The following is a 20,806-nucleotide window of genomic DNA, read 5'->3' on the forward strand; positions in this document are numbered from 1 at the left end:
AGACCTTCACAAGTAGACCTTACACTGTTAAATGGATGAAAATAATTAGTGATCCAGTAAACATCTTAATCCTTTCTCCTGTAATGACTCCTTATACTCGGAACACATGTATTTTCAACAATTCACGGCTGTGCTAAAATCAGTGCATGGACATGGATCGATCTGGGCTTCTACTGCAGTCTTCTATAATGGTCTTTTCCTCTCCTTTCACGTTTCAAGAAATGAATATTTCTTAATCCTCTCTGTGCACTCTTTCATGTACTGGCTCTTCCTTACTGTTTGAAAGTTTTTTTTTACCTTTTTTGTAGGAGAATTTTTTTCTCTTTTCCTCATCTCTTCAGTAGGCACTGATTCCTGTTGGGATATGGTTCCACAAGTCTAAGTAGCCCTCTGTCCTCTTGGGTGAAGTGCCATTCTTCATGTCTAGACCGTGAATATTGGGTTTTTAAACATGAGGGACGGCTTTCATAGCTGAACCCAATTCTGTCCCCGTCTGATGTCTCCAGGTGCACTTTACGCTAGAGGTCACTGGATAGTGAACGGAAGTGGGGTTCCTTGGTTTTGTTCCAGCCCCTCCTCTCTATCTACTGCCACTCTACTTGGGATCAGCTAACTGCACCATCCAGGGATTGAACCTAGGACTTCTATGGTCTGAATGGCTTTGTATCATACCAGCTTTTTTTAATGTTTCTTCAGAGTTTGTATTTATGGGTCTTAAACTTGCTGTAGAGCTGTTTATTTGATGTCTGTTGAGTACTGTGAATCCATTTTTAGTTATCACTTGTAATGATCATGCAGATCTAAAGCTTGAGTTGCACTTGTCAAGACCCATATTATTAACTCTGCATTTTTCATTGGCTGTGGTGGTCTATTTTATGTTGGACATCCCATTGTTTTCCACCCTCGATTATAGTTTTCACTGCAGTTCTAACTTCAGTGAGCAGCGTTGCCAAACAGCTAACCAGTAAACTGTGTAATCGCCCCAGTATAAGAACCATAGTGCTATAAAATAGTTTCTTTTAACCCCATCAGTGCTGACATCTCAGAACCAACAGTACTCTGAGCATAGTGCTGCACTACTGTTTGAAGAGCTAATGAGCACTGAGCAGAACTCCATAGAGAATACTGGTTTAGCTTTGAGGGCAATAATTGAAACAAAATAAAAGCCAAAGAACAAAAATGTAGATTATTGCACTAACATTCTTTTTAAACAGCTGCACATTGCATCAGGGCTTTTACAGTTTATTGGTCAGCAGTTTTAAGTGCTAGTGAATGCCACTCAGCTGTTTAACAGTGCTACTCAATAATGATCTGAAACTAGATCAGCAGTTGATCATCTTTCTGTGGCCCAGCAAGGTATTGTAGGATTGGCACCCTTTTGATATAGTGATTATTTAGGGACCTGCTCAAATTAATCACTAACTGGATTTCACTGTACCCGTTTGGTATTGCATATTCCAATCTGGTGTCCCCTGATTGACACTAAAGTGCTAAAAATTTGCAGCCCTTGTGTAATGCTTAATGATAAGCTGTAGCATAAGGTTTCTTTGCGCCTGAAGTGGTCACTGTAGGAGACCGCAATCTGTGCTCAAATACCCTTATTGCATTCCAAATCTCAACCATGTTATCATAAGGTGATGTGTTCATGTGGCTAGGTGATTCCCCACAGGAATAATGGGAAAATTGGAGGACCAGCCACCTCCAGATTGGACATGTATATATGCTTATATATATGCTTCCCAACATCTGGACATAGAGCAGCATTGGGAAGGTGTGTGATGGGAGACTAATAGTGGAGAGCAAATTGCAGGAGGGAAAAATCAATTTTCTGCTTTTACTTGATTTTATTTTCTTGTTTGCGTGTATACCTCTTTGGTCTTTTTTTGAAAAAAATCCTTTTACACTTCCTACCACAAATCTAAAACTCAAGCTCTGGTATATCAAAGTAAACCAGTTGAAATCCAATACACTTTTTAACATACTTTCATTGTGCACACTGCAATAGTATGATATAATGTCATGAACTAACCATTGACCTGTTAATGAATGTTGCAGACTAAGAATTTTCAAAGTTGGAGCAGCTCTGCAGCAGCCATCATTTTATATCACAAATATTTATGTAGATCCTCAAAAGGTGAGCTGTGGGGATTATGGGGGTCTAATGATTAAAATAGGAGAATCCCACAATTTCTAGGAGAATTTGGAAATCTACCTTCCTCACATTGATGGGCTTAGTAACTCCTCTTTTGATTATGCCTACAGTAAATTCGCTTACAGTGAGTCAGAAGATATATAATTTTATAACAGTATGGGTATCTATGCTATGTAGGGTCTAACATTAAGGTTACTAATATACAGTGACTGAATAATTCAATCATTTTTTATTAAATGGTATTCTAGGACTTTTACTAGTGTTTTGGGGATTGAATTCCACAGTTCTGCATTATTCTGTGAAAAGTATAAATGTGATGGGGCTTCTGGGGTTTGGTAGCCTGGAAGGGATCCTTTGGCCTGGTTGCATTGTGGAAGGGAAACCTGGGTCTGGTAGAACTGTGGAGGGGAATCTGAAATTTAGCAGAAAGTGGGGTGGAACTTGGAGTTTTGCTCACAGTGGATTTCTGGTGTCTTTCAACATTGAGGAGGGGAAGAGCGTGGGCCTGATAGCACTGAGTGGGAGTGTCCCAGGAGTCTGGCAGCACTGGTTTGTAACTTTCTAAGAGATCTCTGCAAACATTATATTTGATGTTTTGAGATTGGCTCCTAGAAGTGTATCTCTGGGTTTGCTGCTTTTGCTCTCTTCTGTCTCTGCCTCAATCTCTGTAGCGCTCTGCCCAATCTTTCATTCAGTAAATGCTCAAGCGCCCACACACTTTTTAAAAAAAAAAACTTAAAATAAATTTTACTGGGATAAAGCTTTTGAAATGTATCCTATTATTCATAGAATCATAGAAAGGTTACAGTAAGGAAGGAGGCCATTCGGCCCATCGAGTCCGCGCCGGCTCTATGCAAGAGCAATCCAGCTAGTGTCTCTCCCCCCGCCCTTTCCCTGTAGCCCTGCACATTTTTTCCTTACAAATACTTATCCAGTTCTCTTTTGAAGGCCACGATTGAATCTGCCGCCACCACCACCCCCTCGGGCAATGCATTCCAGATCCTAACCACTCGCTGTGTAAAAAAAGTTTTTCCTCATGTCATGTTTGGTTCTTATGCCAATCACCTTAAATCTATGTCCTCTGGTCCTTCCGCCAATGGGAACAGTTTCTCTCAATCTATTCTGTCTAGACCCTTCATGATTTGGAATACCTCTATCAAATCTCCTCGCAACTGTCACTGTTCGAAGGAAAACAACCCCAGCTTCTCCAGTCTATCCACGTAACTAAAGTCCCTCATCCCTGGAATCGTTCTAATAAATCTCTTCTGCACCCTCTCTAAGGCATTCACATCTTTCCTGAAGTGTGGTGCCCAGAATGGGACACAATATTCCAGTTGTGGCCGAACCAATGTTTTATAAAGGTTCATCATGACTTTCATACTTTTGTACTCTGTGCCTCTATTTATAAAGCCCAGGACCCTGTATGCTGTTTTAACCGCTTTCTCAACCTAGAATCATAGATAGAATCATAGAAGTTTACAACATGGAAACAGGCCCTTCGGCCCAACATGTCCATGTTGCCCAGTTTATACCACCAAGCTAGTCCCAATTGCCTGCACTTGGCCCATATCCCTCTATACCCATCTTACCCATGTAACTGTCCAAATGCTTTTTAAAAGACAAAATTGTACCCGCCTCTACTACTGCCTCTGGCAGCTCGTTCCAGACACTCACCACCCTTTGAGTGAAAAAATTGCCCTTCTGGACCCTTTTGTATCTCTCCCCTCTCACCTTAAATCTATGCCCCCTCGTTATAGACTCCCCTACCTTTGGGAAAAGATTTTGACTATCGACCTTATCTATGCCCCTCATTATTTTATAGACTTCTATAAGATCACCCTGAAACCTCCTACTCTCCAGGGAAAAAAGTCTCAGCCTGCCCTGCCACCTTCAACCATTTGTGCACATATACACCCAGATCTCTCTGTTCCTGTACCCCTTTGAATTGTGCCCTCTAGTTTATATTGCCTCTCCTCGTTCTTCCTACCGAAATGCATCACTTTGCATTTTTCAGTGTTAAATTTCATCTGCCACGTGACCGCCTATGCCACCAGCCTGTCTATATCCTCTTGAAGTCTATCACTATCCTCATTGTTTAGGGCGGGAAAGGGCAGGAAAATTGAGTTGAGGTAAAAATCAAATCAGCCATGATCTCATTAAATGGCGGAGCAGGCTCGAGGGGCCGAATGGCCTACTCCTCCTCCTATCTCTTATGGTCTTATACCCTTCCAAATTTTGTGTCGTCTGCAAATTTTGAAATTATGCCCAATACACCCAAGTCCAAGTCATTAATATATATCAAGAAAAATAATTTTTAAAAACAGCTAAACAGATTTTGCTGGACACTGGGAGAGAGGCATTTGGATGCATAAATGCTTCTGATGCATCTTGGGAAATTGTGCAAACTAGGCATGCTCAGACTGCAAGACCTGCCTTCAGTGAACATAGTTATTTTTCTGGGCAAACATCAAGTCCAAGCCCAGGCTTTTGGGCTAAGTTAAGACCTTCAAGTAAAACCTTAAACGAAGGTATTAAAAGACACACACAAAAAAATCAATGGATAAATTTAAACATGTTAATGTGAAATATGTATTTTTTAAAATTTAAAATCTTTGGATATTAGAAATTTACTGAGGGGGGAAACAGTGACCATTTTTTTTGGTTCAACAAAACTGTTTACATTGGCAGATGTTGACGTAAAAGTGAGACCAAAAAAATTGTTACCACAGGAAGTTAGGTTTTGTGGACATGGCTGACTTGTGACCTACTCCATATACCCACCTGTATCCCTTAATACCTTTTGGTTAACAAAAATCTATCAATTTCAGATTTAAAATTAACAATTGAGCTGGCCTCAACTGCCATTTGCGAAAGAGAGTTCCAAACTTCTATTACCCTTTGCGTGTAGGAGTGTTTCCTAACTTCACTCCTGAAAGTCCTGGCTCTAATTTTTAGGCTGTGATCCCTAGTACTTGACTCCCCAACCAGCGGAAATAATTTCTCTCTATCTACACTATCAGTTCCCCTTAATATCTTGAAAACTTCGATCTAATCACCCCTTCACCTTCTAAATTCCAGGGAATACAACCCTAGGGCAGGAATTGGATGTGCAAGATTTTTAATATACTAATTGATCTCCCATCGTATTGTGCAAGGGGAGTTGCGGTAAAGTCTGATTTACAGGTGAAGCAGGGTTGGAGGCCGTGGAATAATTGGGCCATAGTGCGCAGATTTAATCCAGTTCCCATTTTAAAATCATACATTTTGCTCTTATATATTTCAGTTATACATTTCTGTGTTCAGCATTTATAATTGAACTGCTGATGTAATTATAATTTGACATGGTTATATTAAAACCACTTCTAGCAGTGGTGGGGTTGCAGCATCGCCATGGGGTGGGGGGTGTAATTCCAAATGATACGTTGACATAGGCATCTTCCATTATAAAAGTGGACGGTTGAATTTCCAATTGAAAAAGTTGACGTAGTGCGTGCAGACATAATGGGGTAGAGTTTCCGCTCCTTTTACGCCAATTATATCAGCACAATCTGGGTGGAATCAGCCGAACCAGCGCAAAAGATTGGTGAATTTTAAACGTGAGTTATGCCCAAAACCATTCCCTCTCGAGTTTCCACTATCTTTTACGGTGGTTCAAGATCAGTTCAGCCAAATCAGGTCCCGCCCACAAAACCGTCATCGCACCCAGGTCAATATTGCGAGTTTCCGCTGATTGCACTCTTCAAATTACGCTAATTTTCTTAGATGCACAGGCACTAGTAGGCACATTGTAAAAGTTTTTTCATATAAAAAAATATTTAATTTGCTAAGAAACCGACCAATGTACACCAATGAAAGTAATAAATGGTTTGGTATAATTTTTTTAAAAAAGTCATTTTCAGTTATTTTAAATCCGGTTACTCACAGATGGAGGAGTGGACACTCTTATTAGAAATGCTTATTTTTTTGTGATAAACCCATTTTCAGCTGTATTAATAAAAGTGGACCAGGTTATCACTCTATTGAGTCAACCATTAGTCAACCTTCTTCTGTGGTTCACAGCCACACGCTTTGAGTAAGACATTCATGAGACAGTTGAGTATATGGAACAGACTTTATTCATGCAGTATAGGTAATCAATCTATACAGTAAGAGGGTAGCATCGTCTCTCTCTCTCTCTCTCTCTCTCTCTCGGTCTCCAAATAAACCTGGGTTATACATCCCTTTTTGCCTACTTCATAGGTACATTTCACAAACAAGACTTCATGATTTATCTGTTCTCTGATCCTCCCAAGGACAGCTTATTTACCTAAATTGTAACAGGCATCCACTCTATACTATGGTTAATTGATCCCTCAGCCTATGTTTATTACACTAATCACTAAAGTTATGCATTAATCGCTCTTGGTCGATGTTGCTCTAGTTAGTATTTCCTTGCAGATGATCAGACATCTGGAGCGGAACATAATCCATCCTCCCTCGCTCATAGGCACCCCACTGTTTTCCCTGTTATCCTTAGAAAGCCTGTTGCTCCATGACCAGTTATAGTTATGCAGTTCAATTTGATTGTTAATTCTTAATTCTCCAACATGTCCAACACACTCTTAAATACATCAATGAATACTTCTTAATGGAAAGAAAAAATAATAAATGATTACGTTCTATTACGCTGCTCAATTGCGCTGGTTCATGGAAGCTTTTATGTTTGTGATTATGCAAATGATTTTTAGCGAAAACATGACTGCAACCTAACCAGCACAATTTTGAGAACATTTTGGGCGCAGTTTCCCGATTGTGCCCAAAGCGGACACTCTACCCCACTACTTTTAATATAGATAAGCTACCATACATAATTGGGTACTTGTTGCACAGGTAAGGCGGGTCATGGAACAGAATGGTGTTCTTAGGAGACCATATTAACATATCATGGAGCTTCTTTAAAAAGAAAACTTATGAAATTAAATATGGAATATCATTATATCAAGGCATTTTTTTGAATTGTCAATACTGGCTCCAAGTGGCTCTTTCAGCAAGTATGTGGATACTCCTTCACCCCCATCCACATTGCTTTTGCTGATGATTTACACACTTAATAAAATTGTGCTTATCATGTTGGTGCTGGGGAATGGAATTTTTCCCAGTGTCCTCATCAAGAACTCCCAGATCAGGTATAGTATAGCCAGTTGCAGAGTAAAGCTCTCTCCACTCTGTCCGAAAAACATGTCTCATCTCCAATTTCATAAGAGGACACCCTACTGCACCATTTCCATTTTCCACTACAGCCAATATTGGTGCTGAATTAGGGGCATTTTTGTGCTGAAGGCTATTGCCCACTTGGAATTGTTTTGAACTAAACTCATTTCTTGTAAGCTTCTTGCAACTGGAAGACAGAGGAAAATTTCTTTCCGTCACTCTGGATTTAAACCCAGGTTCCAGAGGTGACCCACTGCTACCCAGTTCCACCAGAATATACTATTGAATGCATTCGAAATGGCTTGGAGAAGGGGGGGAATTGGTGGTGGAGAAAACTATTTGCAAAAATGTTAAACTGCACAGAAGCTTGTTTGCCTACCTTAATATTGTGAATATTTAATAATATTGTACATTGAAAGTTATTTCAGTCCACTTTTTTTCTCTCTGTCTTAAGCCCTACAAGTCCCAATGGTCCTCCTAGTCCTGTTACCCCTGAAAGTCCTACCAGTCCCATATCACCACATGGAAGCATAACAAAGCACTCTTCGCACGGACACCATCTACATACCGTTGGTGGAGTAGCAGGGAAAAGCACTTGCTCACGTTGCAGCCATCGAAAGTGGAGGAGATCAAAGGACTTCAGGAAGAGTCGAGCTGGAGAGGTCACAGTGTTATCTGTGGGAAGGTAAAAAAAAAAACTACAGCCAACTCTTTAGCAACTGAAATTATTATATATGCTTTACATTTCATTTGTTCTGTAATGTAATTAAAAAGCTGTACAATCATATATCAATCTGGTGTTCATAAAAGTTATTTTTGTACTCCTGTTTTTAGTTTAATAATATTTAAAGCCCTTGTCTTTCTTCATTCTTTAAACTACATATAAATGAAAAGTGTCATCCCATTTAGGGAAAGCTATCCATTACTATATATCTGGAAACTATATAAAGTTGTAATTTTTAACATGAATTCCAGAAAATCTTCAAAATGAATGAGAATTCTATTGATTTGACACTTGGAAAAAGCTCAGCTTTGTTAAATTGACGTTCAGCATGATCTCTGCGGGGAGGAGATCATCCTTAACCTTTTGGAGTCTTTAATAGACATTACTGACATTGTGCACAGGGGAAATATTTGCTGCTTTCTGCAGAGTAAGTGAGCTTCATGCTGAGTATTTCCAGCATTTTCTGTTTTTAATTTCCTCTGTTATTTTACATGAACAGTTAGAACCTGAGAATATGAAATAGAAACAGAAAATGGCACAGGTCAACTAACATCTGACAGAGATTAATGTTTCAGATATAACCCTTAAACATTTACCATTTTCTCTTCAAATTAACATTGAGCACTTCCACCATTTCCTGTTTATATATCTATTACTTTGCTACACGTTTATTTATATGTGGAGGCTGAATATATAGAAAATAATGTCTCACTGATTGATGTGATTGTCCTCCATTCTTTTAGTATAGTTCATCCTCCACCAACAACATTCTCTCTTGTCTGTATTCTCACTGCGTGTCTGCCATTGAGTGCGTGTGTGTGTTTGAATAATTACATTTTATATATAAGATATAAGTGAAAATCAATTGGTGCCATATTAAATATATACATTTTCTGTTGGCAGTATTAGATTGAGCACTGAGCATCACTTCGTAAATGGAGTAAAATGAATTAATATGGCAACAAACTGAACACTGAGTAACAAGATGTGGGTTCTCTATCATGGCAATTTCTCAACCTCAGTTGCCCGGCTGCCTGAAGGACACACAGTGGGAGGGGAAGGGAGGAGAGGAGGGAAGAACAGTGCAGTGAGAGCAAATTTTCATTTGCAGAGTAATGCATGTTTCAGATTAGATTAGATTCTTGCAGGGAAGAGGGATAAGCTTAGATGTAAATAAAAATCCAGTATATGTACAATACTTCTGTGAATGACCTATTTCCATTGTAGATTGGATTTTTTACTGACTATTTATTTTCCTAGATTTCGGGTTACACATGTTGAGCCAAAGTCACATCCTAATGATCAAAAGGGGTTTCCTTTTGCACCTTCGGGTGGTGCTAGTACCGAGGCAAATACCTGTGCAAATTCAGGCGACCAAGAAGTACCAAGTTCACCGGGGAATCTGGATGTAAAAGAGGTGAGTGAAAGGTTGGAGAGAGATTAACTTAAAACTGCAAGACATGGTTGCTATCTGTCAAAGAGTGGAAATTATTTCTGCAATATTGTAAACTTTGTGTTTTTCAATAACGAGTCTTAGTTCATTCTGCAAATTTCCCAAATTTATTGTAACGTAGTGTGGAACTTTGATTAAAATAATGTAACTTTTTTGTAAACACTTGTTACTGAAAGAGTTTATACCAACAGTGTGCATTTCAAGTTTCCTAGGCAGGGCAAGAGTTAATCTAAAGCTGATAGGTTCTTGTAAGAAAGATTTGTCTAGCTGCTTCATAATTTGTATTTAGAGTAGCTGATCAGGATGGATTGGATATGTGGTTCTGTGTTTTTAAGCATGTATAAGATCAGGATTAGGTTGGAACCTCATACATGTTAAAGTCTGTCTGTTTTGTGTAATCTTTACAAGGCCCCTTTCCCTTGCTAGTACTTGGTTGTGGTGAGGATTGTCTATAATTAAAAGCACCTCCAGGCCACCTGTTAGAAAAGATATTTGACACTGTAGATGTATTCTGCATAAATATCCCATTTAATTAATCTTTGTGTTTTCAGAAGTATATTGTTCACTTTTTATATTTCAGTACTGATATGGTTTTCTTTTCAGGGAGCTTTGCAGGAAACAGAAGCTACGCAATGAGTTTTGTAACCAGGTATGGCATTTTCTTTTAATTCCTGATGTTTCTAAAAATCTAAAAAATATTAAGGGGTACCTTTCATTGCCATTATTCTTTGAGATTCATTTATCTTCCATGTACAATAGAAGAAGCACATTACCTCACGGGATGTATCCAGTAAGGAGCTTTGCCTGTAGATTCTTTAGAGTTGCGTAACTGCACAGACTACGATTACAACAACTTGCATTTATATAGCCCATTTAATGTAAAAATGTACAACGACACTTCACAAAAAGGTGTCATGAAAACAGACACCAAACCAAGAAGGAAGAGATAGGTAACTAAACGCTAGGTCAAAGAGGTGGATTTTGAGGAGGTTTTTAAAGATAACAGAAGCGTTGCCAACAAGCCAGGCGATTAACCCTGGTTCAGTGAGGAGTGCAGAAGCACATGCCAGGAGCAGCACCAGGCATACCTAAAAATGAGGTGTCAACCTGGTGAAGCTACAACACAGGAGACGACATGCATGCTACGCAACGGAAGCAACATACTATAGACGGAGCTAAGGGATCCCACAATCAACGGATCAGATCAAAGCTCTGCAGTCCTGCCACATCCAGTCGTGAATGGTAGTGGACAATTAAACAAAAAACTGGAAGAGGTGGCTCTGTGAACATCCTCATTCTTAATGATGGCAGAGCCCAGCACATGAGTGCAATAGACAAGGATGAAATGTTTGCAACCATCTTCAGCCAGAAGTGCCGAGTGGATGATCCATCTCGGCCTCCTCCAGAGATCCCTATCATCACAGAAGCCAGTCTTCAGCCAATTCGATTCACTCCACTTGATATCAAGAAATGGCTTAGTGCACTGGATACAACAAAGGCTATGGGCCCTGACAACATCCTGGCTGTAGTGCTGAAGACTTGTGCTCTAGAACTAGCCGTGCCTTGTAGCTGCACTGGAACAGTTTGGCTAAACACTGGCATCTACCTGTCAAAGTGGAAAATTGCCCAGGTATGTCCTGTCCACAAAAAGCAGGACAAATCCAATTGGGCCACTTACCGCCCTATCAGTCTACTCTCAATCATCAGCAAAGTGATGGAAGGTGTCATCGACATTGCTATCAAGCAGCACTTACTCACCAATAACCTGCTCACCGATGCTCAGTTTGAGTTCCGCCAGGACCAGACCTCATTACAGCCTTGGTCCAAACATGGACAAAAGAGCTGAATTCCAGAGGTGAAGTGAGAGTGACTGCTCTTGACATCAAGGCAGCATTTGACAGGGAGTGTGGCATAGAATCAAAGAAGGTTACAGCACGGAAGGAGGCCATTCGGCCCATCGAGTCAGTGCTGGCCCTATGCATGAGCAATCCAGCTAATACCACTGCCCTGCCCCATCTCCGTAGCCCTGCACATTCTTTCATTTCAAGTACTTATCCAGTTCCCTTTTGAAGGCCATAATTGAATCTGCCTCCGCCACTCCCTTGGGCAGTGCATTCCAGATCCTAACCACTTGCTGTGTAAATAAGCTTTTCCTCATATCACTTTTGGTTCTTTCGCCAATCACCTTAAATCTATGCCCTCTGGTTCTTGACCCTTCTGCCAATGGGAACAGTTTCTCTCTATCTACTCTGTCTAGACCCTTCATGATTTTGAATACCTCTATCAAATCTCCTCTCAACCTTCTCTGTTCCAAGGAGAACAATCCCAGCTTCTCCAGTTTAGCCACGTAATTTAAATCCCTCATCCCTGGAATCATTCTAGTAAATCTCCACTACACCTCTCTAAGGCCTTTGCATCCTTCCTAAAGTGCGGTGCCCAGAACTGGGCACAATAGTCCAATTGTTGCCAAACCAGTGTTTTATAAAGGTTCATCATGACTTCCTTGCTCTTGTACTCTATTTATAAAGCCCAGGACCCCGTGTGCTTTTTTAACCGCTTTCTCAACCTGCCCTGCCACCTTCACTGATTTGTGCACATTTACCCCCAGATCCCTCTGTTCCTCTACTCCTTTTAGAATTGTGCCCTCTAGTTTATATCGCCTCTCCTAATTTTTCCTACCAAAATGCATCACCTCGCATTTTTCTGCGTCAAACTTCATCTGCCACGTGACTGCCCATGCCACCAGAGTGTCTATATCCTCTTGAATTTTATCACCCTTCCAAGTTTTGTGTCATCTGCAAATTTTGAAATTGTGCCCTGTACTCCCAAGTCCAAGTCGTTAATATATATCAAGAAAACCAGTGGTCCCAGCACCGACCCCTGGGGAACACTACTGCACATATTTCTCCAGTCCGAAAAACAACCGTTCACCACTACTCTGTTTCCTGTCATTTAACCAATTCTGTATCCATGTTGCAATTGCCCCCTTCATTCCATGGACCGCAGTCTTAATAGCAAGCCTACCATGTGGCACTTTATCAAACGCTTTTTGAAAATCCATGTACACCACATCAACTGCATTGCCCTCATCTACCCTCTCTGTCGCCTCACCAAAAAACTCTATCAAATTGCTTAAACATGATTTGCCTTTAACAAATCAATGCCAGGTTTTCCCTAAACAATCCACCTCTGTCCAAGTGACTTAATTCTATCCCGGATTATCGTTTCCAAAAGTTTCCCCACCACCAAGGTTAAACTGACTGTACTATAGTTGCTGCGTTTATCTTACACCCTTTTTTCAACAAGGGTGTAACATTTACGATTCTCTAATCCTCTGGCACCAACCCTGTATCTAAGCATGTCTGGAAGATTATTGCCAGTACCTCTGCAATTTCCCCCATACTTCCCTCAGCAACCTAGGGTGTATCCCATCAGGACCAGGTGACTTATCTACTTTAAGTACAGCTAGCCTTTTCTCGTACCTCTTTCTCAATTTTTAGCCTATCGAGTATCTTAGTTAAAATCCCCCATAATTATAGTTATCATATTAACTGGACAAATCAAATTGGGCAGGGCAGCCTTGAGGAAGAGTTTATTGAGTGTATTAGGGATGGATTTCTTGAGCAGTATGTAACTGATCCTACAAGGGGGCAAGCAACCTTGGACCTGGTCCTGTGTAATGAGCCAGGATTAATTAATAATGTCCGAGTTAAGGATCCCCTTGGAATGAGTGACCATAACATGGTTACATTCCATATCCAATTAGAGGGTGAGAAGGTTGGTTCTCAAACAAGCGTACTGAGCTTGAATAAAGGAGACTATGATGGTATGAGAGTGGAATTGATCAAAGTGGACTGGGAAAATAGATTAAAGGGTAAGACGGTACATGAGCAGTGGTGTTCATTTAAGGAGTTATTTTACAACTTTCAAAAAATATATATTCCATTGAGGAAAAAAGGGTGTAAAAGAAATGACAGCCATCCGTGGCTAAGTAAAGAAATTAAGGATAGTATCTGACTAAAAACAAGGACATATATGGTAGCCAAACTTAGTGGGAGGATAGAAGATTGGGAAGTCTTCAAAAGACAGCAAAAAGTAACTAAAGGATTGATTAAGAAAGGGAAGATAGATTATGAAAATAAATTAGCAAAAAATATAAAAACAGATAGCAAGAGTTTCTACAGTTATATAAAAAGAAAAAGGGTGGCTAAGGCAAACGTAGGTCCCTTAGAGGATGAGACCGGGAAATTAATGGTGGGAAACATGGAGATGGCAAAAATGCTGAACAAATATTTTGTTTCAGTCTTTACGGTAGAGGACACTAAGAATATCCCAACACTGGACAAACAGGGGGCTCTGGGGGGGGAGGAGCTAAATACGATTAAAATCACTAAGGAATTGGTACTCAGTAAATTAATGGGTCTCAAGGCGGATAAATCCCCTGGACCTGATGGCTTACATCCGAGGGTCTTGAGGGAAGTGGCAGTAGGGATTGTGGATGCTTTGGTAATAATTTTCCAAAATTCTCTGGACTCGGCAAAGGTCCCGGCAGATTGGAAAACTGCTAATGTAACACACTTATTTAAAAAGGGTAGTATGCAGAAGGCTGGAAATTATAGACCAGTTAGCCTAACATCTGTGGTGGGTAAAATTTTGGAGTCTATTATTAAGGAGACAGTAGCGGAACATTTGGATAAACATAATTTAATAGGACAAAGTCAGCATGGCTTTACGAAGGGGAAGTCATGTCTGACAAATTTGCTTGAGTTCTTTGAGGACATAACGTACAGGGTGGATAAAGGGGAACTAGTGGACGTAGTGTATTTAGACTTCCAGAAGGCATTCGACAAGGTGCCACATAAAAGATTATTGCTCAAGATAAAGAATCACTGGATTGGGGGTAATATTCTGGCATGGGTGGAGGATTGGTTATCGAACAGGAAGCAGAGAGTTGGGATAAATGGTTCATTCTCGGACTGGCAACCAGTAGCCAGTGGTGTTCCGCAGGGGTCGGTGCTGGGTCCCCAACTCTTTACAATCTATATTAACGATTTGGAGGAGGGGACCGAGTTTAACGTATCAAAGTTTGCAGATGATACAAAGATGGGAGGGAAAGTAGAGAGTGAGGAGGACATAAAAAACCTACAGGGGGATATAGACAGGCTGGGTGAGTGGGCGGAGATTTGGCAGATGCAATACAATATTGGAAAATGTGAGGTTATGCACTTTGGCAGGAAAAATCAGAGAGCAAGTTATTATCTTAATGGCAAGAGACTGGAAAGTACTGCAGTACAAAGGGATCTGGGGGTCCTAGTGCAAGAAGATCAAAAAGTTAATATGCAGGTGCAGCAGGTGATCAAGAAGGACAACGGAATGTTGGCGTTTATTGCTAGGGGGATAGAATATAAAAACAGGGAGGTATTGCTGCAGTTATATAATTGTAAACAATTTTACAACACCAAGTTATAGTCCAGCAATTTTATTTTAAATTCACAAGCTTTCGGAGGCTACCTCCTTCCTCAGGTGAACGATGTGGAAGGAGGTAGCCTCCGAAAGCTTGTGAATTTAAAATAAAATTGCTGGACTATAACTTGGTGTTGTAAAATTGTTCACAATTGTCAACCCCAGTCCATCACCGGCATCTCCACATCATGGCAGTTATATAAGGTATTGGTGAGACCGCACCTGGAATACTGCATACAGTTTTGGTGTCCATACTTTAGAAAAGACATACTTGCTCTCGAGGCAGTACAAAGAAGGTTCACTCGGTTAATCCCGGGGATGAGGGGGTGGACATATGAGGAGATTGGGACTCTACTCATTGGAATTCAGAAGAATGAGAGGCGATCTTATTGAAACATGTAAGATTGTGAAGGGGCTTGATCGGGTGGATGCGGTAAGGATGTTCCCAAGGATGGGTGAAACTAGAACTAGGGGGCATAATCTTAGAATAAGGGGCTGCTCCTTCAAAACTGAGATGAGGGGAAACTTCTTCACTCAGAGGGTAGTAGGTCTGTGGAATTTGCTGCCCCAGGAAGCTGTGGAAGCTACATCATTAAATAAATTTAAAACAGAAATAGACAGTTTCCTAGAAGTAAAGGGAATTAGGGGTTACGGGGTGCGGGCAGGAAATTGGACATGAATTTAGATTTGAGGTTAGGATCAGATCAGCCGTGATCTTATTAAATGGCGGAGCAGGCTCGAGGGGCCGATTGGCCTACTCCTGCTCCTATTTCTTCTATCTTCCTTTACTGAGACTGTGGCAGCATCTCCTTTCTTGGTAAAGACTGATGCAAAGTACTCATTTAGTACCTCAGCCATGCCCACTGCCTCCATGAGTAGATCTCCTTCATGGTCCCTAATTTGCCCCACCATTCCCCTTACTACCCGTTTACTGTTAACATGTCTGTAGAAGACTTTTGGATTCCCTTTTACGTTGGTGACTAGTCTATTCTCATACTCTCCCTTAGCCCCTCTTATTTCCTTTTTCACTTCCCCTCTGAACTTTCTATATTCTGCCTGGTTCTCACTTGTTTTTTCAACCTGACACCGGCCATATATCGCTTTTTGCCGCTTCATCTTATTCTCTATCTCCTTTGTCATCCAGAGAGCTCTGGCTTTAGTTGCTACACCTTTCTCCCTTGTTGGAATGTACCTTGTCTGTACCCGAATCATCTCCTCTTTAAAGGCCGCCCACTGTTCAATTACAGTTTTGTCTGCCAATCTATGATTCTAATTTACCCAGGCCAGATCTGTTCTCATCCCACTGAAAGTGGCCCTCCTTCAATTGAGTATTTTTACTTGAGAGTGGTCAGAGTACTTTTCCATAGCTATTCTAAACCTTATGATACTATGATCGTTGCTCCACTTGGCCCGTCTCATTCCCTAGAACCATGTCCAGCAATGCCTCCTTCCTCGTTGGGCTGGAAATGTGCTGGTCAAGAAAGTTATCCTGAACACATTTCAAAAATCCCCTCGCCCCTCTTTGTCCCTTATTATTGTTATCCCAGTCCATATTAGGATAGTTGAAATCCCCCGTTATCACTACTCTATGGCTTTTGCACCTCTCTGTAATTTCACTGCAAATTTGCTCCTCTATATCCTTACCACCAGTTGGTGGCCAATAGAACCTCTATTGTTCCTTAACTCTAACCAAATAGATTCTGTCCTCAACCCCTCCAGGACATCCTCTCTCTGCAGCACTGCAATATTCTCCTTAATCAATACTGCCATCCACCCCTCCTTTCTTTCCTTCCCTATCTTTCCAGAAAACCTTGTTCCCAGGAATATTTAGTATCCAATCCTGCCCTTTTTTGAGCCAGGTCTCTGTTATCGCCATAACAATGTATTCCCATGTGGCTATTTGCGCCTGCAGCTAACCAACCTTGTTTACCACACTTTGTGTGTTTCACACGTACACCGCAAACCCATCTTAGATTTTCTTGTACTGACCCCACCTAATTCCTTCCTATTTTTTACTCTAGGGCTATCCTTCTCTCCTGATCCTTTGTGTCCCTTGTTTCCCCTTTCCATTGCTACATCCTGGTGCCCATCCCCCTGCCAAATTAAGGCATCAAGGAGCCCTAGTAAAATTGAAGTCAACGGGAATTGGGGAAAACTCTCCAGCGGCCAGATTCATACCTAGCGCAAAGGAAGATGGTAGTGGTTGTTGGAGGCCAATCATCTCCGCCACAGGACATCGTTGCAGGAGTTCCTCAGGGCAGTGTCCTAGGCCCAACCATCTTCAGCTGCTTCATTAATGACCTTCCCTCTATCATAAGGTCAGAAGTGGGGATGTTCGCTGATGATTTCAGAGTGTTCAGTTCCATTTGCAGCCCCTCCGATAATGTGGCATTCCGTGCCCTCATGCAACAAGACCTGGACAACATTAGGCTTGGGCGGATAAGTGGCAAGTAACATTCACGCCAGACAAGTGCCAGGCAATGACCATCTGTAACCACCTCCTTTTGACATTCAACGGCATTACCATCGCTGAATACCCCACTATTTGCATCCTTGGGGTCACCATTGACCAGAAACTAAACTGGACCAGCCACATAAATACTGTGGCTACAAGGTCAGAGGCTGGGTTTTTTGCGGCAAGTGACTCACCTCCTGACTCCCCAAAGCCTTTCCACCATCTACAAGGCACAAGTCAGGGGTGTGATGGAATACACTCCACTTGCCTGGATGATTGCAGCTCCAACAACACTCGAAGCTCGACACCATTCAGGACAAAGCAGCCCGCTTGATTGGCACCCCATCCACCACATAAACATTCACTCACTCCACCACCGGTGCACAGTGGCTGTAGTGTGTACCATCCACACGATGCACTGCAGCAACTTGCCATGGCTTCTTCGACAACACCTTCCAAACCCGCAACTTCTACCACCTAGAAGGACAAGGGCAGCAGGCACATAGGAACACCACCACCTGCACGTTCCCCTCCAAGCCACACACCACCCTGAGTTGGAAAAATATCGCTGTTCCTTCATTGTCTCTGGGTCAAAATCCTGGAACTCCCTACCTAACAGCACTGTGGGAGAACCTTCACCACACGGACTGCAGCGGTTCAAGGCGGCAGCTCACCACCACCACCTCAAGGGCAATTAGGGATGGGTAATAAATGCTGGCCTTGCCAGCGACGCCCACATTCTATGAATGAATTTTTTAAAAAAGCGAGGCAAGGGTGGAGAGATTTGGGGTAGAAGTTCTGAAGTGCAAGACTGAGGCAGCAGAAGGCTTTGCCATCATTGGTGGGGCAAATGAAGTGGGGAACTTCAAGGTCGGAGAGGTTACAAGATAGGAGGAGATGGAATAGGGCAAGGCTGTAGAAGGATTTCTTACATAGAATTACGTAGAGTTTGCAGCACAGAAACAAACCATTTAGCGCCAAGTGGTCGTGCCAGTGTTCATGCTCCACACGAGCCTCCTCCCACCCCTCTTCAACTAATCCTATCAGCATATCCTTCTACTCCTTTCTCCCCCGTGCTTATCTAGCTTCCCCTTAAATGCATCTATGGTATTTGCTACAACTACTCCTTGTAGTAGCAATTTCCACTTTCTTACCATCCTTTGGGTGAAGAAGTTTCTCCTGAATTCCCTATTGGATTTATTATAGACTATCTTATATTTAGGGCCCCTAGTTCTGCTTTCCCCCACAAGTGGAAACACCTCTGTCTACCCCATCCAACACTTCCAGAATTTTAAGGATAAAGATTTTGAATTGAATGCTTTGGGGGATAGGGACCCAGTGCAGATGAGTGAGTAGGACTTAGTGCAGGTCAGGTTACATCCAGCAGAGTTTTGGACAGGTTAGAGTTTATTGCGGATGGGAGGCAAGCAATGTATGTTAGAACCTCTTATACATGCAAAAAGCATGTATAAGAGGTTCAGGAGTGGAGGCAGGAAATATTAGAGGTGGAAGTAAGTGATCTTGGTGATAAATAAAATATCGGGTTTAAAGCTCAGTTCAGGGTCGAACAGGATGCTACAATTGTGACCAGTCTGGTTCAGCCTGAGCGTGTGGCTGGGGAAGGTGATGGAATCAGTGGCAAAAGAGTGGAGTTTGTGGCGGGGCAGATGTTGATGGTCTTCCTGATGTTGAAGAGGTTTACTCGTGCTAGATTTAATGTTGGACAGGTAAAATGACAGCACAAAGACGGCTTGAGAGAAGTGGTGAAAAGGTAGATCTGGGTATCATCACTGCACGTGAGAAAGCTGACCTGTGCCTGCAGTAGATGTTGCCATTGGTTGAATATAGATAAGGAAGAGGAGGGGATCAAGGATAGATCTTGAGGCACTTCGTAGATGATGATGCAGGAGAGGAGAGAGAAGCCATCGCTGTCAATGCGCTGGCTAATTTCAGATAATTAGGAGTAAAACTGCTGTGGAGTCAGGGGACAAGGAGCAGAATGGATAGTAAGCAGGCTACAAACCAGAAAACAGAATGTAGGGGTTAAGGGTAACTACTCATATTTAAAGGAAAGCTAGATAAACACGAGGGAGAAAGGAATTGAGGGTTATGCTGATAGGATTAGATGAAGAAGGGTGGGAGGAGGCTTGTGTGGAGCATAAACACTAGCATGGACCAGATGGGCCAAATTGCCTGTTTCTGTGCTGTTAATTCTATGTAAAACCATGCATATACTATCCCATGGAGTTAGACAACAGAGAGGAGATGTAGAAGGGGAATATTGTGGTCAATATGCACTGGAAAAGGTTGAGGAGAATGAAGAGGGATAATGTATCATGGTCAGTCACCAAGGATGTTTTGTATGTAACTTGGGCTAGGGTTGTTTCGGGCCTGTCAGGAGTGGAAGCCGGACTGAAGGAAGTTAAATGGAGATTCGGGAAAGATGGGCACGTTGCTGGGAGGTGATGATGCATAGGAACATACGAATTAAGAGCAGGAGTAGGCCATTCGGCCCCTCGAGCCTGCTCTGCCATTTGATAAGATCATGGCTGATCTGATTGCAACCTCAACCCTACTTTCCTGTCTACCTACTATAACCTTTGACTCCCTTGTTAATCAGGAATCTATCTAACTCAGCCTTAAAAATATTTAATGACCCTGCCTCCACCGCTCTCTGGGGAAGGGAGTTCCACAGACTCACGACCCTCAGAGAAAAAATTTCTCTTAATTTCCGTCTTAAATGGGAGTCCCCTTATTTTTAAACTGTGGCCCCTAGTTCTAATCTCTCCCACAAGGGGAAACATCCTCTCAGCATCTACCTCTTCTAGTCCCCTCAGGATCTTTTATGTTTCAGTAAGATCACCTCTCATTCCTCTAAACTCCAATGTATACAGGCCCAACTTGTCCAACCTTTCCTCATAAGATAACCCCCTCATCCCAGGAATCAGTCGAGTGAACCTTCTCTGAACCGCCTCCAAAGCAATTATGTCCTTTCTTAAACAAGGAGACCAAAACTGCACATAGTATTCTAGATGTGGTCTCACCAATGTCCTGTACAACTGTAGCAAAACATCTCTACTTTTATATTCCATTCCCCTTGCAATAAATGACAACATTTCATTTGCCTTCCTAATCACTTGCTGTACCTGCATACTAACTTTTTGTGATTCATGTACTAGGACACCCAGATCCCTCTGTACCTCAGAGTTCTGCAATCTCTCTCCATTTAAATAATATACTGCCTTTCTATTCCTCCTGCCAAGTGGACAAGTTCACATCTCCCCACATTATACTCCATCTGCCAAATTTTTGCCCACTCACTTAACCTATGTATATCCCTTTGCAGACTGCTTATGTCCTCTTCACAAC

General features: G+C 41.8%; 1 protein-coding gene across 1 annotated transcript in view; it reads left to right on the forward strand.

Annotated features, from left to right (window-relative positions):
* Nucleotides 1–10,168, forward strand: part of rell1 (RELT like 1) — a 68,683-nt gene extending 58,515 nt beyond the window's left edge. Inside the window, exons 5-7 of the mRNA XM_067988960.1 lie at nt 7,797–8,027; nt 9,327–9,483; nt 10,123–10,168. Of these exons, the coding sequence (XP_067845061.1) occupies nt 7,797–8,027; nt 9,327–9,483; nt 10,123–10,155 (421 nt within the window). The 3' untranslated portion in view covers nt 10,156–10,168. The remainder of the gene's footprint in view (nt 1–7,796; nt 8,028–9,326; nt 9,484–10,122) is intronic.
* Nucleotides 10,169–20,806: the final 10,638 nt, after the last annotated feature.

The sequence above is a fragment of the Heptranchias perlo genome, chromosome 1, assembly GCF_035084215.1.
Source record: "Heptranchias perlo isolate sHepPer1 chromosome 1, sHepPer1.hap1, whole genome shotgun sequence".
In the NCBI taxonomy this organism is placed as follows: Eukaryota; Metazoa; Chordata; class Chondrichthyes; order Hexanchiformes; family Hexanchidae; genus Heptranchias; species Heptranchias perlo.